The 27983-nt window shown below is 38.9% G+C and overlaps 1 protein-coding gene across 2 annotated transcripts; it reads left to right on the top strand.

The window, feature by feature from the left end:
* Positions 1–781: 781 nt before the first annotated feature.
* Positions 782–27789, top strand: Fuss (SKI family transcriptional corepressor fussel). 2 transcript variants are annotated; one of them, XM_070302784.1, is made up of 7 exons: positions 782–1545; positions 8553–8649; positions 9072–9373; positions 9646–10244; positions 10743–11068; positions 24850–24979; positions 27424–27789. In XM_070302784.1, exons 2-7 carry the CDS (start codon positions 8554–8556, stop codon positions 27528–27530), a joined length of 1560 nt encoding a protein of 519 aa, XP_070158885.1. In that variant the 5' UTR covers positions 782–1545; position 8553; the 3' UTR covers positions 27531–27789. The 2 variants fall into 2 exon arrangements, with proteins under 2 accessions (XP_070158885.1, XP_070158886.1); XM_070302785.1 differs by lacking the exon at positions 782–1545 and adding an exon at positions 6879–7254 and having other exon boundaries at positions 9081–9373.
* The last annotated feature ends 194 nt before the right edge of the window (positions 27790–27983 follow it).

The raw sequence follows: 27983 nt of genomic DNA, 5'->3' as shown, positions 1-27983 counted from the left end.
TATTCCCCTCGTACAGATCCGTGTTAAGCGGATTTAATTTGCGTCACGAGCGAACAGAGACGCTCGTGCGCGCTCTTTAATCGTCTTGAATATTGCCGTTGACATAGACGCGCTCCTTGGCGAAGTTGGAGGAAATCCTAACACACGCGCGCACGAAAAAGATGTCTCGGGAGAAAGTCGTTTTCCGCGAAAATATCCCTTCCAATATACGGAGTCTTTTGCATCAAATTCTAATAGCGAGAGATTCGTTGACAGAGAATTAGAGTTTTCTCCTCTTAAAGAAATTCTATGGTCATTTTTTTTAATTATTAATATTAAATATCTTAATTATTAAGTTTTTAGCGAGACAAAACTTATTCCTGGAACTCAATCAAAGAACAAAACATTTTTACCCTTATCTATATCTTTAAAACTCGAGCAACTAAAAGCTTCTTGAATTTTTCGCTTATAAGTGGAACAATATCGACACGAGAAATTCTTTAGAGAAATTTTAAAATTAATCTTTCCTTAATAAAGTTTTCTAATTACTCGGATTCTTTAGTTTAATTAAAAGATATATATATATATATAAAATAAAAATATTTTGCAAAATGTTAATGATACAAATTTGAAACAAGTTTTTTTGTCGTTTAATCTTTACTAAACGCGTATAAGACTAAAACACTTTGTAATTTGTCATAAGTCCGAACGTATACGCGCGCCCTATCATCTTCTCTTTCCCTTGCTCTCTTCCTCTCTCTTTCATCCCCGTTTGTGTGCTCTCGCGCGCGCGTGGGTCGAGTGCGGGTATAATAATAACGTTCGGTAAGTACGTGTTTGTAGTTACCCCTGAGGTGAGCCACCCCCGGAGAGGACCAGGAAGCTCCGCCTTCGCCGGCATGGGGTTGGTTGTCACGGGGGTGGAACACTCGGGGGCGGTTCTTCACCATCCGAGTCCCGATTTAGCGCTCTCGCTCGCCGCGGGGGTGCCGTTCGGAGAGAAAGAGGATGACGAGCAACACGGTCGGACACGCACCCCGTGCGCGGTGGACGGTCGAGCTCGCTTGCGAGTAAACCTGTTTCTGAACGCGTCCTGTAGTCGGCCACGGTGGTACGAAACAAGTATTACCCCGTCGGGACGCGGAGGTTTAATTGCTGTATCGTAATTAAGATAGTTTAGACGCTGTATAATTGAAGGAGCGGGAGAAGCGATTCAACTACTCATCATTGGTGTTGAAGAAGCGAGTCCTTGTCGTGAAAAGGAGAATGAAGCCTTGTCCTAGATGGAAAAAATAATCGTTGTTACAGTAGAAAAGGGACGAGTCTTTACTTTTTCATAATTGAAAAAAGTCTTCGATGTAACTGAGGAAACGAGTGGCAGTCATATCTGAAAAAAAAAAAAATCGTTGGGTGCTGCAATCGAAGAAAGAAAGCTGAAGGAGAATTTCTTGGAGAAGAAAATCAGCTTGGACGTTGATCATCGCCTGGCGATCGTGATTCAAATTGTGAACTGCGAATTGTGACAGTCGTCGTTTCCGACTGTTGGCGTCTGTACTGCATCTTCAGGTACGTACTGATTTGCATTCCGTGATTAGAAATCTTTGAATATCTTTATATATTTTTATATCATGACTTCCTATTACATGTTCTTTTTATTGTTAGTTATTTTCTACACCATCTTGCAATTTTTTTTTAGTTGTATTTTAGCTATTTTCTCCTTACAATGTTTTTCTTCCACTCTAATTATAAATAAATATTATTTCACTTCGAATGAATAAGATGTAAGAAAATACAATAAGATGAACAAGCTTATTACATATTGTAATCGCCGTTGTTAAAGTATATATGCTATATTGAAGCTTGAGAATAATTCTAACGAGTTTCGCCGAGCTTTTGAAGGGAATCAGTGTCGTAAAGAGAGCCCCCTTCGGACATTGCTAAATAGATTGATAGTCGATTCACGGGTTCCGAGCAAACTGGTCCCGTGAGAATACGCGGGGTCGTCGCGTAGGGTAGGAGTGCCGAGCGAACAAACGCCATAAACTGTTTGTGCTTGGGATTAGCCGCTGCTGATTTGCCTCCTACGAAAAATATCTGAAGCGACAACCTGTGTAGACGTTTTATTACGTTTCAATTGGAAAAAATCTGTAAAAATAAAACGACTACATTATATATATATATGTATGTCTAACTATTAACATGGACTAAGCTATCTTAATTAGATAGATATTAATTGGATATTCACCGTATTTTTTATCGTATATTTCACCGTACATTTACCATTAAATGCACCATTTAATCCACGAATTATGAGTTTCATTAGTATAATCCTTTCATTTGTATAATATTAAAGAAAAGTACCAAGTTATTCATTGCAGACAGATTTTCCCAAAAGGAGATATATAAGATAAAAGAACACGAATAGAGAGTATGTGGTTGCAATAGCTAATAATGCATAATTAACAGCGTAGGAAATATTTCGTTGGGATTGAATTAATATATTAATTAGTTGGGGTGCACTCAGGTGCGGTCGACGAGTTTCTAAAAGTTTCCGGATCGAAAAGACGTGTCTCGCCTAATTTTTTGGTTGGCTACACGCGCACAATTTATGTCTTGTCGCCCGACAGGCTTAAAGTTTTTCTTAAGCAAGAACTTTGGAAAATGGCAAACTTCAAGCTTTAAACGAATCTGATGAATTTAAACGAATGATGATGATTAAACTAACACCTTTCAAATATACTAAAACGACATAATTATTCTAGAAATTGGATTCCTTTTAATTATTTTTTAAACATTTTTTTATAAGTATCTTTTTGCAGTTTCTCCCTTCTTTCCTGAAAAGGTCGAAAATAAATGAAATCTTTTTATCTTATAAATATACGCTATTATAAATATACTGAATTTAAAGCTTCGTTTTACTGATTATATTGTTGCTCAATATTTGAGAAATTTTTAACAAGATATATTTTTCTAAATAATTAGGTTTTTTAAAAAAATGTTCCGTTCGTTTGGCAAATTTTATTTCTTTTTACATCTTTTCATATTTTTTTCTTATTTTTAGCAATAGATCTATAAAGTTACATGTAACACGGAATAAATCATGTCGGCTTATCATCTGCGTAATCTTTGAATCGTGAAATATAAACGCGATCCTCGTTCCCTCTTTCCTTCCCGAGAATGCAACTCGATATATAAATCGCAATTGTAAAAATATACCGAGCTTATGAAGTAAAAAGACTCCCAAGTTGTGAGCTAAATACTTATGACGATCATAGAGAGCACATTACGGTTATTAAAATTATTATCCGAATGGCATATTTAATCTCCTGATCCTCTTGACAGACTCCGAACAGCAGCCCGCGGCTGTTATGTTTGCCTCTGATGCCACTTTAGATGATAATATTTTAACCCGCATACAGATACAAAGGCCAAAGGATTATCGTATGCTATTGACAAAGCTGGATACACTTCGCCGCGAGAGAAGCATTAAGAATTAACGATGTTATATATAAATTAATATAAAAGCAAGGTGGACGCGTCATTACTACCGTCATTGTATTTAATATCGTATTTCATATATCTGATATAATATTGTAAATATCGGAGGATTTATTGATTCATAATCGTAATATAATTTCTATCTAATTTTTAGAAATAGATTGACATTTACTCGGATTTAATAGAGATATTTAATTACGAGATTGATTTTCGCGTAATCGGTCTAATTGGGAGTGGAAATTAAACTCGACGAGACCAGATCGACGAGGATTAATTGCGGGTGTCAAGCGCAATCAAATATTGGCGACTGAGCGACGCGATGACGTCGACGTATTAATACTGATTACATCGCGCGTTCGCGCTTCGTGGTCCGACAGGATTATACACCAGCTGTTCCGATTTACATGTCCGCTGACGTGATAGCAGCGGAGGCTGCGAGGGAAAGCGAGGGAAGACAGCCGCTCGTAAATTATGCGAAGAATCTGCGAGACGCGTACAATTACCGAAAGATAGGGAGAGAGGAAAATAAAGAGATAGAGAGAAGGAGTGAGAAAAAAAATGAGGTTTTCTAACGCGAGATGAAGAAGTTGAATCGAAAGGAGAACGCCCGCGTTCTTCGCGCGAGGGGGCTTTGGGGATTGAGAGAGAGGTCTGGTAAGGGACAAGAGAGATAGTCATAATGGAAGGACAGAGATTTAACAATGTTACAATGAACGAATGAGCGAGCGAGTGAGTCTCTCCCGTCGTCTCCCCGGCCGCGTTTCGTCGGCGGAGAGAGAGAGAGAGAGAGAGAGAGCCCCGGGATCGCAGATTGAATTGTAAAATAACCGAGAGGGGAACAATACGCCCCGGTACAACATTGTGTTTGCATTTAAATAATCCGCGAGCCCGCGGGTACGTAATCCTGAGAGAGCGCCGTCGCGACTTCTCGTTCCCCTCTCGTCTATTCCTATCCCGCGCAATCTCCGGCGTCGATGCAATCCCATATAATCTCGCGACATTTCCCTGAACTTTGTCGCATCTCGATGATTATGACGATAACCGGGTTTATGGTGCACCTCGGCGATTAATTTTTAATCATTAGATCTTCTCGAATTAAAGTGCACTTTAGATTAATTGAAAATTATTTTCGTAAATTTATATGCGTCCCATCTGAATTTCTTGACGATTAAACTTGATTATCAAATTTAAAATTAGATTAAATTTACGTTAAAATAAAAGTGTAACTGATACCATATTTAACTGTCATCATCCGCATCTCCAATTGTAAAAAAGCCGAATGTTTATAATTCATCTTTTTCCATACACTAGAAAGTTTTATATCGAAAGATATTTTATTAATACATGAGCTAAAAAGAGCCACTATTAAACGTACAATTCTATGAATCATCATAAATGATAATCAACGGATCTTGAAGCTTATGTTGGAATGTCATTCCTAACGTGGATGACAGTTGAGCACCTTTCGCTAAGTCGGACGAGTATCTCGCGATCATTGCAGCGATCGACCGTTCGTTCTATTCGGTCTGCGCTATAATTGTAAGTAGCGAGTAATTAATGCGGTCGATTCGAGTCCGATCCGTCCGACCGCTAACCAACGGAATCCGCGAGGTTCGTCGAAGCGCGGGTTGTAAAGGGAACGGAGGGAAACGGGGAAATTCGCGATGGACGGACGACGGGAGGATGAGGGGAGAGGGGAGAAGGGGGGGGAGGTGGTTCCGGGTCGGGTACCGACATTGTTTCACGGTGGATGAGAATTTAATTTGCACGGTACGAATAAGGGGGAGAGAGAGAAAGAGGAAGAGGAGGAGGAGGAGGAGGAGGAGGAGGAGAGGGAGAACGCTCGGATGGGTGCTGCCTTGTTTAAGCGTGGGTGGGGGTGTCAAATTGAATTACCCCCTTGTACCACGGTTCCCCGGGGACGTTTGTCGGGGCGCTGGCGCTCTCGCGCTGCCTCCGAGCGTCGGGGGGTGGTTGCATCGGTATCTGTGCTCGTACACACGTACCCGTGCACGTAATACATATACGTGTGCGCGCGCTACTTTCTCCACGGAGGCGTTTTCAATTAAAATCAACACCGGGGGTTGGCCCCGATCTCGCGTGGTCCTCCCCCTCCCCCTCGTCCTCCTCTCCTCGCCCGATCGTTTTGATCTCTCTTCCTAATCGGCGCGTACCTGTTCCATGATGCATTCTCTCTCCCCCCCCTCTTCCTTCCCCTCTCTCGAACCACCTTCCCGATTCTTTTGCCCTCCCCGTTTTCCGCGTCTCTGTTGTCTTATGTGTGCAATATATTATTAACTCGGTTATGTATAACTGTATCGTTTGTGTGGTAGCGACCAGAATTTTGTGTCACGTTATTTGATAGAGAGATATATATACCGGAATTCTCTTCTAGTGATTTATTTGTCGTATGTCCACTCTAACTCTACGTCAATCTTTTAATGAAAAAATATCTTGCTATGTCGAGAATTGTTTTTTTTTTTTTTTAATAATAATTGCGCGTTCAACGTTGTGCATATTATCTAAAGATTTCACACAAATTCTTTTCCAAATATTCAAGAGAATTTAATTAATGTCTATTTGCGGAATCATTTTTATATGTCGCATGTATTTATCCATACGTATACCTTTTTCTATCTTTTGTTTCTATATCTAGAAGAAGCTGACTTTTTAAAATATATTTGAGGAAAAATTTATTACAAAGCTCTTGTCGAAAAAATAATTTTCTCTTCTGTCTTTCCTGTCGATCTCTTTATCGGTGAAAAATTTCGTTTTTCAAAAATTCTCTCTCGAAAATCCTTGTCGCATTAACTTAAACATTAACGAAGAAATCTTCAGTCACTTATTACGGACACTTGGAATTTTTCGATCTCTTCTTTTCCGTCTCCGCTAAGAGGATAAAGAACCCGATTCGCGGAGCCGACTCTCATTTTCGCCTTTAGCATTACGTTTTTCTTTTTTTTTTTTTTTTTTCTTCCTCATCCGACGGTCCCCGCGAAAGGAAGTCTACTCCATGTAACCTGGCGAATCGTTTTCATTGAGAAAGGCTTCTCGCTCATATTCCTCTCTTCACAAATTCCTTGCCACTTTGACTGGTGGAAAAAAAATTTACGGAGACGTACCGATTGATGGTTTGCTACTAAATTATTTTTTCGCAAAACCTCTTCATTCGCCTGCCGCGAATACGGTATTCAATGAGATATCGTCACGTTGAGAAGGTATTAAACGTAATTATGAAGTATGAAGAAATTAGAAAGAAAAATTCTTTCATCTTTAAAACAAAGCTAATTTCTTTAAAAACAGATGTTTATAATTAAAAAAAATTTTCTCCATACTTTTTAATTCCTCGATCCTTTTTTTTTTTGTTCAAAGAACTAAGTCAAGAGAGCAGCGCTGTAACATTGTTTTTCTCGACGCGATTAACGAATCAACCAATTACCGATTACGGAAAGAAGCCGGAAAGAAGGTTAAGCGAGAGAAAAAGAATTTAACCATCCTTAATTCTATTCCGTGATTCGAGAAAGAGAGAGAAAGAGAGAATACGCGACCAGCGACCAGCGCTTTGATCGCGCGAGTTTAATTTCAGCGGGTCTTTGGATTTGCTTAATCACCGTCTGATAATTAAGGAAGGCCTTTCGAGCGACGACGACGACGACGACAAGGACGACGAAAACAACTTAATCACACCTTTCAATCGGCACGCGTGTTTTTCCCAATCTGGCATCAATAGGGAGTCCAACAGATCTCAGTCAAGTATCAAGATAATAAATATAACGTGTAAGAAACAATGTATGAAATATATTATTACGCAATTGAAATCAGCAACGATTTGTTTGTTTATCAGCCAATTGGCAAAACAACTAGCAATTTTCATTTAGATTTTTTAAATCAGAATTAATATAAATATACCGCACATACGCGCATATTGAATGTTCTGTAAAAAATTAATTTGCGAAGCTAGCTTTAGTTTGCAAATCCCATTTATAATGCCGTTTTATCATTGTTTCCATATTCGCTTTTGTAAAAATATTATTGGAAAAAGAGAGCTTTATCCTTTTGTCAAAAAAGATCGAATATAAATGGAGGTCTGAGAGCAGCGCGCGTTACCGCTTACGTTATGAAAAGTCGCGTTATCGTTCGCGATTTAATTGGCCGGCGATCGCGCGGCAATCGGTCGGGATAGAGCAAAAACGAGGAGGGCCCGCGATTTAATTGAGCTGAATGCATCCACCGAACGTGGCGGCACATCGAAGCAGGAGGGAGAGAGGGAGAGAGGGAGAGAAAGAGAGAGAGAGAGAGAGAGAGCGAAAGAGCGAAAGAGAACGCTGATCGATAAAGTGTAATAAATATAATTACAACGAGAGGGTAGAAGAGATACGGGAGGAGAGGAGGATGTTTTTTATCATGTGCGAGTGGAAAACGCGAAATTTATTAGCGCGACCGTAAAATATCAGAGATTATAATCAATCTCGTCGATGATGATAAAAACTACGTCGAGAGGCGAATTATTGGCGCGTCGCATCGATGATTCATTTTCCATTAGGCCGAATAGGCTCGGGATCCGAATAATGCGATAAAGACAGCGACAAAATTACGAACAATTTTTCAAACATTGTTAAAACAATCAATTTTGGGAGCAATAAAAACGACGACAATGGCAGCAATTATTTTTAAATGCATGAAAAACTGAAGGCAGAATATGTAATTTTGAAACAAAATGTACATTTATCAGAGCATAATAACTGTAATTGTGAGACGGGGTTTTCACACTTCACGAATATTTAATTAAATATTATATATTTTTGGAATTTTTGAAAATTTACCGTTACAAGTATATCTTGATAATTAAAGCGATTGTTAGATATTTTGCATATAATATCTAAATACACGCTTTTATAAACATAAGTTAATAAATAGATAGGTATACTCTATGTTTTTTAATATATAAATTTTTTCCAATGTCAATTTATATACTTTGATCTGATTTAAATATTTAGGTATTAATATTAAAACAAGATTGTGGATAACTTTATTCATATATTCCCTCAGTATTTTGGCGATAATCTCTTTTTCAGAATGGATGGGCCGGCAGTGCTGTCGATGCCGCCGCTGACATCTTCGCAAAAATCGGCACAGTCACCGCAACCGCAATCCCATCCAAAACAGAATCAGGTAAGCGCAGACATGAGATAACACAAAGCCTCGGAATTAATGGATTGAAATCTTTTAAATGATATAAACTTGAGCGAAAAAGATATTTACAAAGAGTAAATAAATATACAATTTTTGAAAAATTCTGGTTAAGGTAAATTAAATTATGTAAATTAATATAGATTATATATATATATATATATTTTTTTTTTTTTAATTTAGAGAGAGTTTTTGCTATATAAGTGTCTTTTAGATTTTTATGTCCTCGCGAGACAGATAAAAATGTATACGATTTCGATTAGCGTTAAATCGATTGTCACTATTAGAATAATTTCGTGTATCGTGAAAATCTTTCATTGAAACTATTATAAATAAATAAATAAATAAAAGATCAAACCGGCGCAGCGATTCTGAGGGGCATCGTGGTAAAACTAAACCGATAGGAGTTGCAGGTGGGTACCGTGTCGCTTTATGGGATACACATTGTGTCGCTGGTGATCGAGGGCCAGGAGAGGCTGTGTCTCGCACAGATCAGCAATACTCTGCTAAAGCAGTTCAGCTACAACGAGATCCATAATCGCCGAGTGGCGTTGGGTATCACCTGCGTGCAGTGCACGCCGGTGCAGCTGGAGATACTTCGTCGTGCCGGCGCGATGCCGGTGTCCTCGCGTAGATGCGGCATGATCACTCGTAGAGAGGCGGAACGACTCTGCAAGTCCTTCCTCGGCGACAACGCACCCCCCAGGTCATTGGAATTTTAATTTAGATACGTTTTTTGCATTCTAGCGGCTCGGAATTAAATCAGATATGATTTTGATTTGAAAATCTGCTTGCGTTCTCCTCTCTTTCTTTCTCTTTGGAAGAAAGATAAAATGAGAAATCTTATAAAATACATATTTGTTCTACTTCTCCGGTGTTAGTCGAAATTGAACGAATAGAGATTTCGGTTCGATTCTTAATTCAATATATAATTATATAAAAATTTATATACGGGGGCGGGGGGGGGGTTTTACACAGATTACCCGAGGACTTCGCGTTCTCCGTTCACCACGAGTGCGCCTGGGGCTGCCGCGGCGCATTTCTGCCCGCCCGTTACAACAGCTCACGCGCCAAGTGCATCAAGTGCACGTATTGCGGCCTGTTTTTCTCGCCGAATAAATTCATCTTCCACTCGCACCGTATCGGCCCGTCCGACAAGTACGTGCAACCGGACGCGGCCAACTTTAACTCCTGGCGCCGTCACATGAAACTGTCCGGCAGCCCACCAGACGAGGTGGTCCACGCCTGGGAAGATGTCAAAGCGATGTTCAACGGTGGCACCAGGAAACGTCTACTGGGCAACGCGAACGGCCCTCGGGAATCGCCGAGCCCAGCCAAGCAGCCCAGATCATCGCCGAACTCAACCGTCCAGATTTCCACCCTGGTGCCGACACCGGCGCATCCCCGAGTACCGCCATTCCCGGAACTACCCCTACCGCTGTCCCGTAATCTCGTCATGGATTATATGTGGCATCAGCAGGCGGCGGCGGCCGCCGCGGCTAAGACACCGAGTCCGTTCGCCTTCCCGCCCTATGCTCTGCCCTGGTTGACTAAGCGCAGTCCCATCTTGTTTCCCGGTAAATCATATTTTGTAAAAAGTAAAACGGAGAATATAATTAAAAAGTAATTTTAAATAATTGAAGACGACCGCGGAAATATCTATTTTAAAAAATTTATCGAATCTAACGCTAGAAATAAGAGAGATAAGAGAGAAATAAGAGAGGTAAATATCTTTTAAAAAAATGACCATTTTGTTTTCTCACTTTGTGGATTATATTCTTGCTGAATTTTAATCTTTATATCTTGCTGGCTATTAATCTATTGACCGATTAAAATATTTTTAACAATCATTACGTCAATAATTAATATATTAATGATCAATTTATGTTCATCAGATGTAAAATCACGCTTAATCACGCTTTCCATTTACACGCAGCGCTCCGTATCGTAAAATTATAATCATTAAGAACTTGTCATCATTTCCAATCGACGACTATTTACTCTATTCTCTTGCATAATCAACGGCTAATAATCGTCTCGATCTCAATTAGATAACGTACGATCATGGTTTGCAGGACCGCTACCGCCGCCCATAAGCGGTTCCAGTCCCACGGAACCTTTGATTACAACCGTCAATCCAACTTTACATCAGTCTGCATTCCGTCCGGTGATTCGCGGACCACCCATTGTCGAGCCGGCGGTCATCCCCGAGCGACCAACAGACGTCAGCCAGAAGGAGGATAACTCCGACGATGAGGTCGACATCGAGACGACGGAGGACGACCCGGTGACCCCGCTCAACGCGAGTCTTCAGAATCTTCACTCGGCCTCGAATTCCGCCATGAGTAGCCACAGTGGACGGAGTACGTCGCCGCAGTGCTGGAGTCCTCCCCGAGAAACGGTAAGTTTGACCGTTTTCGAAAGTCTATCTGCGCGATCGCACGAGAGTAAATAAAATAATAAAGTAAATAGAGTAATTAGGAAAAATCGGGGAAAAAAGGTCTGCGAATCTTTGAATTTTATCACATTTGCTGCGATTGCATCTTGAGGCTTGTGTGCACGAACATCGCGTGCAGCAGTCGATCGTAGCGTGCGTAGCGCGGTCACGCTAGCGTGATTGTGTTTGCCGTGTCTTCGTGAACAAGGGGAAGGATTCGCCGCATGCACATGCTAGGCGAGACGGACGCACGACATATTTACAGCGGCGACGATTCTTCCGCTTATCGTCGAGTGTTCGCGTAATCGCCCGGCGATAATACGACCGCGCCGCTCTGCGAGTGATCGCACGTGCGTTTTGACAGACCGGCACGTGGCTGTGCAATGTAACGCTATCACTCCTTGAGACCGCGTCGTGGAGTGTCTCGAAGCTGTTCAAAATCCGATCAACAATGATCCGCTTTAAATTGATTGCATTGAGGGAGACGCGTATCAATCAGATTCTAATTTAAATTTAAATTTTGAAGTTAAAATCATAATTTTTATAAAAAGAAAAGGATTACATTTGAAATTTTCGGATATACTTTTCGATTTCTTACTACGGTTTTGTTATGATGAATTTAGATTGATTACTAAATTTATTAGCTTTACCCTTAAAAGCACGTCTGCATTAAGATATAATTAGATTCTAGGAAATATTTTGAAATTGAGATAAGAACCAAAATGGGGAAAATTTTATCGGAGAAGAAAAAAATGAAAGATCTCTTTCTCTGGTACAGAAATTTGAGGTAACATATGTACGTTAACCTTAGAAAGTGTTAAATTCATTTGATACTCAAAAATTTAATATTACATTGATGAAAATTATTTAATTTTTTTTTTTTTTTTTTTTTGGAGAATTTCTTCAGCAGTCTCCATAGCGAAAACATCGATTCTTCCGTCCAAAGAAGCAATTTATTACGGCGTAACTCTTATTCACTCGACAGTGAGTGAATAAAGGTACACGTCTACGCGGTTTAATAACGAAGTATGTTTGCGTTGTAAGGAAAGTAGTTCCGCACTTCCTCCCCCACACCGCTCCCATCCCGATACGTGACCATGGGATATCTCCCCCGTAAACGGCCAGCGAAATATTTCCCCGCAACATGACACTCAATGGCAAACAAGGTGCCGCCGCAAAGTTAATCGAATTAACGTCATACCCGACGCTCACTCGTTTAATCGAGTCCTCCCCTCGAGAGAAATCGTTTGCCGCACACATGAAATAATGTATTTAGGCTAGCCGCCTGATTTTCGGCGTTCCTTTTCATTTTAAATAATTTATCTTTCCTTAACTATCATTTAAACGAATTGAATAGAAAGAGAATGCTTTTATGTATAAAAATAATTTTTTTTTTTTTTATTATTTTATATATATGTATTAAATCTGCGACATTTAATAATTAATTTATCAGAACTTTATTATATATCTGTTCCTAAATTAAAATAAATTTTTTATGTGAGATTTTATTAGAACAGTTGTTATATCGAGTATTATGTAAAGTCGTGACAAACAATGCCTTTCTAATCAATTTTTCTCTATCACATCCATTAAAAATTTGGACATCAGGTTAAAATCAGCTTTCTACAACATATTCGTATATCAAATCGGTATACATCATCCGGAATTGTGGGGTATGTACCTATATAGCCTTTACGACGAGCGCAGAATCGATGCAATTGCAATGGCGTGCTTGACGATCCTCTCTTTGATGTTGGCCATCATCGTCGTCATCATCGTCATCGTTAACATCATCGTTACCGCATCGAAAATGTTGAACGCGTTTGGTTTGATCGGAAACCATGACGCGTATGTACACATGATATCGTTCATTTAATCGTGTCGCGCGTTGTCATAAGTGCGTTCGCTGATCGCCGGCCGTTTTAGTTCATCGAGTATTTACCGACACAATAATTATCGCGATTGATGTTGACGGAGATGGGGGAGATGAAGAGCGAGGGAGAGAGGAAGGAAGGGGGCTAGACAGGGGGCCACCATATCGCTACACCGGCGCACGAGCAGTCAGACCGCAGAGCAAATTCTAGGGACGGAGTCGAGCAGTATTACGTTCCTGTTACGATGTAAATGGCCAGGGCGGGACACGTTGTTGCAATAATTCCGCCTGGCACCCAATTGCCGCCGCCGCCGCCGCCGTCGCGCCGGCGTTGGCTCGTTACCGTCAGCTAAATTGCCGCGGAATAATTAACCCGAGCACCGTCGAAAATTTCACCGACGACCTCGATGTTAATTGCCGCGTCGCTGTGCTTCGTTTCGACTGTGTAAAATATCCATGTAATGATTCCGCGCGTGATACTACATGTATCGAAAGGAAAATGATGTGGAAATATCATGAAGAATCGGGGACAAATTTCTTTTCGAAATGGGAAATTAATCTAAGTATTTTTTTTTTTTTTTTTTTTTTTTAAGTCATAATTCGAAAACGTTACTCCCGCTATAACGATCGTTATGTTATCACTCTGTCCTTCGAATCCAGTGATAACTTAGCTCGAGGTTCCTTTCGAGATGCGGTACGACGTTATTTTAATTTAAAATTTATTTAAAAAAATAATGTAAAATTCGTAAAAGATCTCGAACAAAGTAGAGAGCAATTTTTTTCCAATTTCTTTTTTTCTTTTTCAGAATTTGTTCCCTTTTCGCACAAGTCTCTCAATTAAAAATTCCCCCGCATTTTTCGCTCGGGACAGTTAGAATTATAGGGTTAATACCGGGATACTGCTCTCGAGCGGGATATAACCGAATAACGTATCTTTCATCCTTCTAAAAAAATATAACTAGCGAAGCAACCCTAGTATAGTTTACCGGCACTCGAAGACGTTAATCGGTCGTCATGCACGCTTAAGAGAGAGACCGAGACGGGACCAGCAAAAGGGTCGTTCTCCCGGAGCGAGTGGTTGCAGTTGGGGGTAGAACATAGATTGTGGGAAGAGAAAGAGAGAAAGGGAGAGAGAAAAGGAGCGGAAGAGACGATGGGGATGGGCCAGGATAAGCCGTCCGGATTGCCAGACAGCTTTTCAATTCCCCCTTGTCAGTGAACGTGTCGAGTGGGACGAACGTGTATTTTGTCCGGAATCTCTCTCTTCCTCTCTCTATCTCTCTCCCTTCCTCTCTCTCTCTCTCTCCCTTTCTCCCTTTGCCATGGCTGACGAGCATGTACATACACGAGAGATTTTCGTTACAAAGGCGTAAGCGACTGTACATCAGATAGGAAGTGGAAACCCAGTTACTGCAACACGGGCCACGATAGAAGAGAACCCAGAGAGTACCGGAGTACAAGTGTATCGCGGTAACTGAGTAATCCCCGAACGTTATTTGCAGTTATTTCTCGCTTCGCTGGCTAGACCGAGAGAGAGAGAGAGAGAGAGAGAGAGAGAGAGAGAGAGAGAGAGAGAGAGAGAGAGAACGAGACGGGAAGAGAACGGTATTTTCATTTTCGCACAACATCTGTGAATCTCTCATTGCTATATGTATATATATATATATATATATGTCCAGAACTAGCAAAGCTATTTCTTCTTCTTTTGAATAAGATAATCAGGCTATCGTTAATTATAAAAATACCGGGTCTCTCAATGCAAATATGCTCGCGAACTTGGTTTTGAATTTTTATTGTATATATGAGATATTTCATTTATTATAAATTTCATAGCAAACTCGCGATTAATATCTGTACGTTGAAAAATTTATAGAAAATCATCATATTCGTATAATTTTTATCTCTCTCTCTCTCTCTTTCTCTTTTCAACAATTAAAAGATTTAAATTTCTATCGAAATAAATCGAAATTTATTGGTAGATATCAATGTCATATTCTTTCAAATTAAAATTAGTTTAAACAATTGGCATCGAAAGAATATTTTTCAAGTCTAGAAGATCGATATACATAGACGTTAATATCTCCGTATTCATTATAGTGCAACGATACTTTTCTCTACTGTAATTTTAACTGGAGTCTCGCTTTGCAGGCAAGAGTAAATCACCGTCGATCAATTAAGATCTTTTGCCCGATCGTGATTACTGAAAGTCCGAATCGCGTCGATGAACTCCCTTCGGCCGGGCTTTCCGGGTTTCGAAAGCAACAGAGATGGAATCTCACGGAATCTCATCCACCATCCATTTAAATGCAATTAAGCAATGTCACGTAGGAGCGTAACGGGGGTCGGAAACGTTTAAATCAAACTACGGCTGGTTTAGTTAGTTTCGACCGCAACTTTTAATTGCGCTTCGACCGTCTGGAGAGTCATTATAGGTTCCGGAAGAGGTACGCGTTACTTCTTTTCCCTTCTCCGGAACGTGACAATCTTTTTCTTTCGCTTTCCTTTTTTTTCGCGATCCTCTTTTCCCGAAAGAATCGTAAACGTCGTGAAATACAATCGCAAAAACTTTTCTGAAAAACATTTTTTCAAATTATAAATTATACAATATATAAATTTCAAGAGAAACTTTGAGAGAAATTTTTTCAAATTTATTGAATATTTTTATTATATATAATGTATTTTTTTTATACGATATTTTTTCCGATTTAATTTTTCTCATCAATATATATTAAGGCTTATTAATATATCAACCGTATACCTTTCACTTTTAATTCTGAAAAGATTAGCTTTTTGTTTGTCAATAATTATATATCTTACGGTAAAAATTTTATATAGTTAATAATAATTTTATAAGAATTGCTAAGATATTAAAATGATATGATAAATCGATAATAACGATGACCTAATTTACATCACTCTGCGCGAACGATTGACATTTTTGCCTTTACGCCGTCCGCATTAATTAAGGAACCCCAGTTGGCATTTTTGAGAGTCAGTTAGTACAGCTAAAGTTACTCCCGCTGCATCGAAATGCCAAACTCTGACCTTACATCTTTAGAGCCCTTCGGGACGCTCTGTGATTAAATCGACTATCGTATACCATGATATATTACGATATATATCCACGTCTATCTTCGTAGAAACAGTTTAACCTGGTAACATTTAGTCGGTTTAGAAATTATTTCACCGTGTAAATATAGTATCGCTGATTCACCGAAGCGGCTATGATATTCGTAACGCTATGTTATTGATAAATCGCAAATTATTAATCAATCTGTACATCTTTTCTTTCTTTCTCCTTAATCAATTTTTAATTATGTAAAAGTAAAATTTAATTGCAACTATTACATCAATTTTAATCTTAGAAATATAAAACGTGATTTTTTTTTTTAGAGGAAATATTATAAACTCACGCTGGATATATCGTTGTAGATTGGCGAATGTGTAAATTTATAATTAATCTTTAATTTATTATTTAATCGACGCATTACAAAATAAATATAGTATACGGCAAGAATTCACGTTAGACGACAGAAAATAATAGTCAGCCGTTTAACTTGAGATATACAATACTTCGAAAGGTCGCATTTCAGTTTCGCGCACCTCAATGTCGGCTGCCAAAATTTATTGACGCTGGACGCTGAAAATTCCACGACGTCGTCCCATTCTTCCCTTCGTTTAATCCGGCCCCGGCTCTTACTTAATTCTATTTGCACCCCGGAACGTCGGCCGCGCCGCGCCGTTGAGAGAGATACAACATCACGGTCCGAAATGGAGGTTCGCTCCATGGAAGTCGAGGGCGGCGACTGTTGATTTAATTATAATCGTTAGTAAGGACCAGAGAGAGAGAGAGAGAGAAAGAGAGAGAAGGAGAGAGAGCTCCGCCCCGGGACCCTCAAATCCAATACAACTCCCGCCGTCTGCTATCACCCCCGCATCTCGTCTCTCTTCTGTCCGAACTTCAGCGCTGCTCCAACTTTTAAGATTAGCTTTGCTTGACTTGCAATCGAGGCGATAAAATATGTTCTCTTAACGAATGAGTTTTTTAAGCGCGCTGAAAATACAACAGAATAGAAATAAAAATATAATTTAAATAATATGTAAGCGTATTATAAAAAAATATTATATTATAAAAATGTATTTTTTTAAACAATGTACTTTTTTTCGATAAATGCTTAAAACAATGAATTAAGATAAACTATTATATATATTTATATATGTTTGCTTAATATTTGTAGAATTATTATATTTTTGTAATCTGAAGGAAAGAGTTATCGTTACATTTTTATATATTTGACTAGTAATGTCAGGATTATGTCATCAGGATTTCACAAAATTTACCGATCGACATCAGATAAACATCGTTTTTCATCACGAGAAAGCAAGAATCAATATGTTTTGACGAAACTTGCTAAACGATTGAAAAAAATAATTTCCATGGCGACCGTCATGCGAGGTGAAAAGTATCGGGATTCTGATGCAACACCCCTCCCCCTTCTCTCCCGGGATTGAAACTCGTTAACGCCGTTACGGTGTTCACAGTATGGCCACCTGAATGTAGGAGCTTACGCGAAAATTGTTTTATAACTCGCACGCGAAATTGAGAAGCTGCAAATAATGTTTCGCCGCAGTGAACGTCAACATTTTGCGCATCCTTCCTCGAATCTGTACGTTAAGATTATTTCTCCCCTGAAACTTTAGAGAACAAGAGAGAGAGAGAGATATATATTTTTTTTTAGAAAAAAAAAAACAAAAACAATTGATACTATCTTTTCAGCTATTTTTATTTAAGAATGGATACTTTTATAGATACTTTAATAGAAATTAGAAATTTTCTAATTTCTATTAAAGTATCTATAAAAGTATTCTATAAAATACATAAAAGATTTTCTAATTTCTATTATAGTATCCATTCTTTTTCGAATCTCTCTAATAATTCACTCAAATTTATTTTATATGACAAAACTTTTCTGTGCTAATTATTCTTGCGCGTTAGATTAGATTAAAAATTGCACATTCCCATCTTCAAAATTAATAAAACTCTTTTTATCGATATTGATATTTAAAATAAAAGTTCAGATCATGAGAGATTAAAAATAGATTCAATATTTACATCCTGCGAATTGATATATCGAGAGAATTTATACATGAAATTAGAAACATTTGTATAAAAAATTATAAGCAAGGATTTATACGCAGCAAGCAGTTCGACCGGGAATACAAATAAATGGATTAGGATACGGAAGCTCGTGATCGGTTCGCTATGAAATCGCATCGATTTCGACAGCATCGGCGCGTAAAAAGGATAAAAGAACCGTCAATAATACCCGGAGGATTGGGAGCGAGAGAGTAACTCTTGGGCCGCACCCGCGCGCGTACCCCATCGGACATATTACGCTCTTCCGCGGCAAATCCGGCATTATCGAGAGTATAATCAATTTGCCGACATAATACCAGGGCAGCCCGCAAACTCGAGCGAGGCCGTCCGACCGGAAGCGATTTCGACTAACGCGATTCCGTATTAACTGCACGCGCATCATGTGCGCGCGCGTTCCAATCCGTTCGACTTCACAATCGCGTTCACGCACATGCGTTCGCTCCTTCATCCCTTGTCCCGGGATCATATTTATGTACTCCTCGTACACCTTCCCCGTGGTATTCTTTACTCGGATTTGGTTCACGAGTTCAGAAATTTCGCGACATTCATCCTTATAAACACGTTTCTGCTCTATATATGTCACGATGGCGAGTTAAAAAATTAAAAAAATTTTTTTTCTGATATATTCGCTATATACATTCAATCGATTAATTTAGTTTTTTAAAAATATTTGAACCCTTTTCTCATTATTATCATTCTTCTCGTAAAAGATTCATCGATTGAAATATATTTGGCCCGCTAAATAAGAATATCGTAGGATTATTTAAATTCTATAAACCTAAGAGTCTTTCATATTCTCTTCTATTCAATAATTGTAAAAAAAAAAGAAAAAGAAAACAGTCGTATCGAGTGCAATACATCGTATTCAGGCGTCACTTCTATAGTCCCGATGTTCGCGGCCGAGTCGAAAGTTTCGCCGTTAACGTAAAAGCCATCGTGTATAGCCGGGAGGACTATCGTGGGAAGAGGAAGAGGAGAGGAGAGGGTGCTACCGTCCGCGCGCTGCACACTACGATTGTTTCGCCGTAATCCTTTATTGGATCAACGGGGCTGGAAACAATCGAGCGCGCCATAACGCGAGGATGGGCAGACGGCCGTGTCGGTCGGGCGGGCTTTTGGGTCCATGGTACCGGATGCTGCGCGGCGGCGACGGCAGCGGCAACACGCTGGTCGGGGGTCGGACGCGCTAGATAAGCGCGGGGGTGGCATCCGATGATGGGGGACGGGGCAGGATTTCTACCTACTTTGCCGGGTGAACGGAGTTACAAATGGGAGAACGCGGAACTCATCCGCAAGCGGGAAAACTCTCCGTCTCCTGGTGTTTCTCCTTCTTTCTCCTTCTCTCGCGCGCGTATAGAGACAGATTTTCTCTACATCTCCCGCATTTTCCTTCTTTCTCATTAAGCTAACCGACTTCTTCCCCGTTATATTCTTCGTTCTTGCTTTGTATATGTGTCTGTTTCCTATTTGGTACTCCTGAATATTTAAATCTCTCCCCTTTTCTCTTTCTCTTTATATATTTTTGCTTGCCTTAATAATATAATATTTGTATTATTTAATGCATGTACATGATAATATACATTTTATTTTTCTTTAAAATTTTTTATTTATAAATCGGCGCAATTTATCTATCGCATACCCCTATACTATTTATTGATAGTTCTCTATCATTTATCCGAAATTTATATAATTTATTCGTAAACTTGTGATTACTCTATAATTCTTGCATCTGTAATATTTTGTATAATCTTCGTCTGTAAGTATGTGTACAAAGTTAAAAAAAAAAAAAAAAGTCTTTTATTCTAAAGAACGCGATAAATTTTGCTCTGTTCCACTTGATGTCTCCCGTAGATTTCGCGCCTGGTATTCTATCTTGATTCAATGTTCCCGTTACACGTACATCGTCCGGGATATTTCCACGTTTTCACGTGAGCTACGATAACATTCGTACCCATCACGTGCCGGCTATATAATAACAAGGTGGATAACATAACGAGGCTTACATGCCTCGAATTTGATCGGTCCTATTCGCTGCGTTCTGTCCTGCTTTCTCTCCATAATTCTCCCACTGGCCTCTCCTTTTTATCCTCGATAATCCGTCTTCCGAAGGATACCCTGAGGGAATACCTCGCTGCAAATACATACGCAAAAAAGAGAGTTACACTATTTCGCGCGTTTCACGTAATCTTTAGCGTGATATATAAATAGCTTCAACGGTCGAAAGTTTCACAATCTCGTGAGTCTAATAAATTACGTGAATTTCTTTTTCGTAATTTCTTACTTTCAAAATAATTTATTCTTCAGCTAAAAATAAAACGAATTATTATAGCGAAGATTTTTTTTTTTTTTTTTTTTAAGTAGTTTTTCAGAGATAGCGCGCATCGAAAAAAAAAATTATAACTTTTTTCCATTTCACAAATACGATGCCTCCTCCGTGCGGTAGGCATATCTCTCTCGCTTAATTTTTTTATGTCGTGAAGGGGATATAAAGAAGAGCTTGTAAATCTTGCAATGAATTTTGGTCTCCTCGTGACTCGCATTGCATCGCTTTTAATCCGTTCTAGAGCATACGGGCTTAAGATCGCAGTTGATCGCGTGGCGAATCGATCTTTTACGAGAACAGATTCGCCACCGAACGGGCACGAGTTCTCCGCGTGTGTGTACACGGAGGTTTACATGCATATTACGAGGAACATATGTGCCGACAACCCCCAAGGATATATAACGCGGTCGCGTCGACTGCATAGGATATACGTAGATATAAATTGTGAAGACCACCTGCTCTATGGCGAGCGTTTTCTCGCGGTATAATCGTGTTGCCCGATGACGTTTCAACGATTTACTCCCATTTAGCGACGCATTTGATCGATACAGCAGGCCTTTTAAAAAGATTCTTCCACGAATTAATTATTTTATTCGACAAAGTGAGAAGATTTTTGAATGATTGACGATCTCAAGAATACGCGTGTAAAGGAAAAAAAAAATTTTTTAATATTTCAAAATTTATTATACACTTAACAATATTTACAAATGTTAATTTTTGACAATAATTATGTTAAATCGATTATGCGGCACGCGGAGTTATTGCCAGACTCGATATAAAGCTCTCACGGATAAAGGGGAAGAGATGCTGGATCGAAAAATAATATTGCAAGAAAGAGTGTATTTTTCGGGATCACGCGTCTGTCACAAACAAAAGTCACCCTCCGTAACGTTTTTACCTCATCGAATTACTTCACAATGGACAGCCCGACCCCTTTCGAGCCCCATTCTTTACCCCTCGCGAGTGAGTCTCCCCCCCCCCCTCCCCTCTCTCCTCGCGTACACACAAAACATAATTATACGAAATCCCAAACAGCATGAAAATTTTATCGGCGCTTTTGATAGACATAGCCCATTGAGAAAGGGAAGCATAATCGTCTCGTAATTAATTTTTACACGACGATAAGCCGAATTAAAAAGCTCTGCCGCGGATAGATTTTATCGAATGGTAGTTTTCTTTACGCTGTTCACGAAACGGTAGGCTTCAAACATCGCTTCTCGTAGATTAACTTAATTTGATGGAATTTTAAATCAAAACTTCATCGCGTTAAAATGCAATTGAAGAGCTTCTTTCAACGTAACCATGTTTACAAATACACGTACGCAGATCTATAGAGGACGATTATATCTCTTACGTATAACACGTTGGAAGTACAATATAATCCTCGCTATCTTGAAGGATCATCTACATATACGATATAAAGTGTTGTCATTGTGTGGCTCTCTTAATTCATGCGGAAAAAAAATTTACTTAGTCCACTATACTTTTTTAATAATTAAACTCTACATTCATTCATTTAGAGAGTATTCTCTTTAATCTTTATATCAATATCAATTTTGCATACTTGCATTAATATATAAATAAAAAAACTATATATATATATATATATATTGTATTATATAATACGTAAAAGAAATCTTTCTCAAATAAATATCTCGCCTTTTCAGAAGCAATTTCTTGCTAAATTGTGAGCGGAAAGATAAAAATGAACAAATTGCAGACTTTCGTACTGAGGACTGCTATTCTAATGTGTGAATATACCCTAATCGTAACGCGCGCACACATGTGCGACTATACGCGGTAGTAATCGCCGAGATGCACGAGTCGCGATAGGAAACCTCGAAACGGCAGTTAAAAAGTCCCGATTGTACCCCGTAACGTCCATGTGTACGTCAGGCACGATATGAAATATTTATACCATCGTGACGATTATAACATCACGTAACCGCGGACGGAAACTACGATGATTACATTTACTTTTGCGAGAAAGCGAGAGAGAGGGACTCGACGAAGCGGTAAAAAAATCCAAGGGAATTTTGCCGGCTCAGTAATTGTGCCTGTAAAAGTTACACGATAATTGAAACCTCAACAACGCGATGTTGATAGTTATTTTCAATTCGCGATTGCTTCTTTAATTAACGATAATTAATAATCAAATTCGTATTCTTTTATTCACGTTGTTGCCGAAACGATTTTACTTTCTCGAAGTATTCAATGGTTTTATCGTCGAATTATTTAATTCTGAATTATAATGTTACAATTGTAATATCACAATTTTTATCGAATATTTACAGTCCCGTGTGTCACGTTCATTTAAGTGACTTTATCACTCTAACATCAGCCTTATACAATTAAGGTAATTAACTTGCGGTACGCTTCGTACTTAGAGAACGTAAAGTGATTACAAGTCGTCCCATTTTCTCGCATAACTCGTGTAAAACATATAACTTGTATGAATTTCACTCTGGCAAGGAGTTTTCTTTCTATTCCGCGTTTAGACTAACGAGTTGTGCAGAAGGTACATGTTACTCGTTAAAAATGCATTCTCGCGTGTTATATTCCTTCTCGCTGTGTGCAATTTCCGTCCTTTTTTCGCGCCTATCTGCCTATCAATATACACGCACTGTGTACACGCAGAAAATCGGTAAGCCGCGATATATACGCTGATATTTAAATAACATCCTTTATAGACAAGTCGTCCCAAACAGCGATTCACAGTGAGCTCGCTTTGAGCATCAAAGTTAAATAAATAATTGCGTTATATATTTATTACTCCGTCTACGCATTTTGAATTCGCGACGTTTTTAATTTATCACATGGTAATTTATATTTATGTTGGTATTTATTATGAATTTCTATATTGCAATTGTAGAAAGTTATTAGCATACTGATAAAATTTTACAGAACCGAATTGGAATATTATATAAAAAATTAAGCGAAACAATTATTTTACATTCTATAAATGTTTTGCTTTAGAAAAAAAAAAATTGACTTGAAAAAGAATATCTTTTTAAAATATCTTCGGAAGAACTCTCCTTTTTCATAGATATCATATATATGTGTGCCTATTCCATGCACAATAGCAGAGCTTATCGATACGATAAACCACCTTAAGAATTTATAAGTTTAAAAAATTCTTCGATTCATTTAATACACGAGCAATTAACTACTAATTCAGTTTTATCAAAAATAAATGTGCATCGAACTATTTAACAATTATACCATAATTATTAATTTTTCACGTGTATTACGTGTATAACACGATATCAATTATTCGCTTAACATAAGTAGGGAATTTGATATTTTGGTAAAGGGTACACAGGTAACATTCGGAATATCCGGAATATTCCAACAGCCGAATATCGTTAGCTCTAGTAAAAGCATTCGTATCCGGGGTTGAAGTTGTGTTTCCGGGAGCTCCCCGGAGGCCGGTAATCTCTTCCCTCCTTCGGACACATTACGGTGGACGCGCGCGTTTCCGTGACTTTTTAATCGGCCGAAGCAGGCCGAAGCAGGCGTAGCGAGCTGCTCGTTTCGTCCCTGGCCGAGTCGAGTGAATAATTCACCTCGATCGATCCGCTGCCGCGTGCGCGGAGGCGGCAGCGGTGATGTCGGCGAAATTAATTTAAGTAATTCGGCGATCGCTATCGATGGAAGCATTAAATAAAGCAACGCGCGCGTCCCGCTTTGGCCGCGCGTTTCGATTGTAGATCCGCCTTCTGTGCCCCCCCCTCCCCCTCCCACCCCGTTTCCATGCTTGCGCAAGCCATCGTTGCATACCTAAGTGGTTGATCAGGATGAGTGGTGGTGGATCGTCCGTCCATTTCCACGCTTGTCATTATGTTAAGGAGACGCGACATATCGCGACTGTTTGCCGACTGTTCCACTCCCCCCCCCCCACACCCACCCTCGCCATTACTTGTCCCCACAATAAAAATGACGATTCCCGTTTCTCCGAGACGCGAGCACTTTCGCGACGATATTATTACCGCGGTCTCGCTTATGACTGACCAAACGTCGACGCCGACTCCTTAATGTCGAATGAAAAATATATATTCATTGGTCGATGAAGGCTTATATGGCGAGAGCGTCACGATTGCGACTTAATAATGTCCTCTCTTGAAGTAAAGAGATAGTCTAGTGGAAATAATTGCCCTTAGAATTGTGAATTATTACTTTATTGCTTTAATCGCTATATCATTTTTTAATATTAAAAATATATTATAGGATATGTTTCTGTCTTATTTCACCGAGTAAAGAAAAAAATATACGAGGATACAGAATCTGGTTTAAAGAAATCGGCGCGCGTTTCGGATTTTATATAAGCGTAACTTTGTTCGTTTATTCTCACTCGGAGAAGCTAATTACGTTGAAATATTTTATGGTTGCAGGAACGGGAGGCTGAAAAGATTGCCGAAGAAACCGCGGCTCTACGTGACGTGAAGACGGAATTGCCGCCGGCGAGAAGTCCCGAGAGCTGGCACGGCAACACTTACTATCGACACCTCAATGTTCTGAAGGGTAAGCGCGAGATCTGTCGTGCTTTTAGATTAGCGTTTAAAACTCGAGAGAAACTTTCTCTTTTACGTTGAATCGAATCACCGAGAATTATATTTTCACCCCTCAAACACTGATTTTCAATAAAGTTGAATTAGCAGTTAATTGTTCGTGTACAAATGAATTAAAGAATTTTTTAAACTTACAAACTTTTAAAAGGAGAGGAGTCGTATTGATAAACTCTGCAATTGTGCATAGAATAAGCACATAATATATATATAATACTGATAAAGAGAGTTCTCTCTTTTCCGAAAATATTTTAATTATTTTTTTTCAAGTCAACTTTTCCCTTTTTCTAAAGCAAAGCATATTTATAGAGAATGTAAAATAATTTTTTCGCTAATATTTGATATCGCATTTTAATTCAGTTCTGTAGAACTTTTATCAGTATGCTAGTAATTCTCCACAATTGTTAGCATATAGAAATTCATAATAAATATCAACGTAAATATAAATTACCGTATGATAAATTGAAAACGGATTCAAAATGCGTAGTTAAAATAATTTCTGAAATTTCTACTCGAGATTGACATTTCCAATTAACGTCGTACGAAATATATCCTTCCGAGATATAATTGAGGATTCCTTGCGATTCCCTCTCCTCTTATCTCCGATCAATGTTGCGGAAAATCGCGTGTTTTCGCAAGCCTCATGGATTATATTTATAAATTATTCTCGCATGAATAATCGAGAGCTTCGAACGCATTGTCCGGAAGCATCGCGTCTTGTGTAAAACGCGCTTTATCGATATAATAGTAATTAATTAGTAACTACCATGGAAATCAAGCGTTCCGGCGAGAATATCGGAGTTGCAATTAATTAGAGTAATTAGTCGCGACCGGAGTGTTAAGTGGAAACGCGCGGAGGGTTGCCTTGATATCCTGACGCGGGGATGGAAGGGGCTGGATCTTCTCCAGGCTGTAATAACGCGGAAATGGGGTTGCCGGTGGACCCCGTCGTTTGGCCAAGGGGCGTGATTTGCGCCGACGCTTGCGCGTATCTACTTCCGTCGGCGTCGCGACGCCCGACGACACGACGATTCACGGTATGTGCGTTTTCTTCTAATTTACATTAACGTCGCGACTGTGGCGGACAACTATTTCCAGGCGAGCGGATACGAATCTGAATTTAAGGGATTGGACGAATTTAAATATGTATCGATTATAAAATGCGTTGCGTGTCGTAAAATAATTACTAAGTCATTGAAAGAAATAATTTTGTAATTTTAAAAGATATTAAATACGAGAATTTCTTTTAAGCGAGTATCATACGACGTGACGTGAAGTGTAACTAAAATTCTGCGAAGAAAAATTTAGCCTATAGTGAAATTCCGTAAATTATTAAGAAAACAAATTTTAATTTGTTTTTCTCTTAATATATCAATGACGTTTCTCTCTTACTTTACGGAAATATTCTACTTGATGTACAATGATATAATATGTAAGCACAGAAAGCGTGGTAGCAAATAGGAACGCGCCTTTCAGACGAGATCGCTTTTACGTATCCGTATACATACGTGTATATCGCCGGGAGTATATCGATGGAGCCATTCAACGCGGGCGTAAGCCGAAAATAACGAGATAGGTGCTGCATCGGCGCGATGAATACGAATACAGGATCATTGGCAGTGAACGCAGGCACTTTGACTAACGTACAGCCTCCGGAAAAAGCTCGCGCTTCCCGATCTCCTTCTTTTCCTTCTCTACGCGATCTTTTCAGAACTGCTTTCAAGCCTTCCACGCGAAAAGCGAATCGATCCTCTCGTTCGATCGAGCGCAAATTAAAATGAGGCTAATGGGCTTGATGAATCCTTCGTGTTTATTGAATGTACTTTCTCAACTAATTTCATTGACATATTTATTATTAGAAAACGATATTTAGAGACTTATGTTTAAGATTATTAGTCGTTATCGAATTTGCTGAGTTATTACTCACTTTAAGATTATTTCATGCGATGCTGCTCTCTCTTTCTCCTTCACATCTTATTTTAAATCTTATTTTAATTATATAATCTTTTTTAACATTTTATGTCCGAATACAACTATATAGTTACAAATTTCACACACACGTCACATTAAACTTAATTAAAGTTTTACTTTATCATTAATATACTCTAAAGTTAGATATTCAGAAAAAAGTATATACAAAAAAAAAACTAATATATTTTTTCTATTTTCTAAATTTCTAAAGTTTTTCATATACGTTGTTTCGTCGGATCAAATACTATACGTTCTCGTCGGACTAGTTAAGTCTTCCACTACTGATCTATTTATCGCCGACCTTGTTACGCTTCTTTCGAAGAAAAACGATGATGTTTGCGTAGAGTTAATTTTACACAACGTAATCCATCCCTCGGAGTTTACGAACACTGCGAAGCTTCGCTAATTACCGGATGATAATTATTGTAGGGAACGAGCCGGGAGCGGAAAGGGCGGGTTCCGATTGCTCGGCTTGCCGTCCTACACGCGGTATATTTTACGGCCAAGTCCACAGTCCGTCCGCGCCGACCAATTAATCGAGCTGGCTGGCTGGATTAATCGACACGCAGGAGCAACAGTGCACGAAGAGGAGGAGAAGGAGAAGGAAAAGGTGACGGAGGAGATGAAGGATATGCATTTAAGCCGAATCATTTCGTAAGCTTGCGACACGTCCGTTGCCTTAAAGCGCACTCTCGTCGGATCTCTTTATTCTCGAATTTAAGGGCTCGACACACAACAATGATTTGACATGCTTTCTTAAAAAAATCTGAGAAAATTAATCTTAAAACTGACAAAACTACCGAATTCAGAAATTAATCAAAATTGAAGAAATTAAAATTACTTTATTGATTAAAATTGACAATTAATTTGTATTCAATTTTCGATGAATACATTAAATTTAAATTTACCTTAGATTAGTTTTCTCAATTTTTTAGAAAAATCCGTTTAAAACATAGTGTTGCACCGAATCCTTCAAATTTATAATAACT

Source organism: Polyergus mexicanus, unplaced genomic scaffold, assembly GCF_030449975.1.
Source record: "Polyergus mexicanus isolate NDT 795.1 unplaced genomic scaffold, iyPolMexi1.0 SCAF_10, whole genome shotgun sequence".
In the NCBI taxonomy this organism is placed as follows: Eukaryota; Metazoa; Arthropoda; class Insecta; order Hymenoptera; family Formicidae; genus Polyergus; species Polyergus mexicanus.
This window is presented reverse-complemented; position numbering and strand designations above follow the sequence as displayed.

Bases quoted from the DNA above. Each gene is read 5' to 3' on its own strand.
- Fuss (XM_070302784.1), top strand. From the start codon at position 8,554: ATGGATGGGCCGGCAGTGCTGTCGATGCCGCCGCTGACATCTTCGCAA. The intron at 8,650-9,071 runs GTAAGCGCAGAC...CTAAACCGATAG, and splicing joins CCCATCCAAAACAGAATCAG to GAGTTGCAGGTGGGTACCGT. The intron at 9,374-9,645 runs GTCATTGGAATT...GGTTTTACACAG, and splicing joins GGCGACAACGCACCCCCCAG to ATTACCCGAGGACTTCGCGT.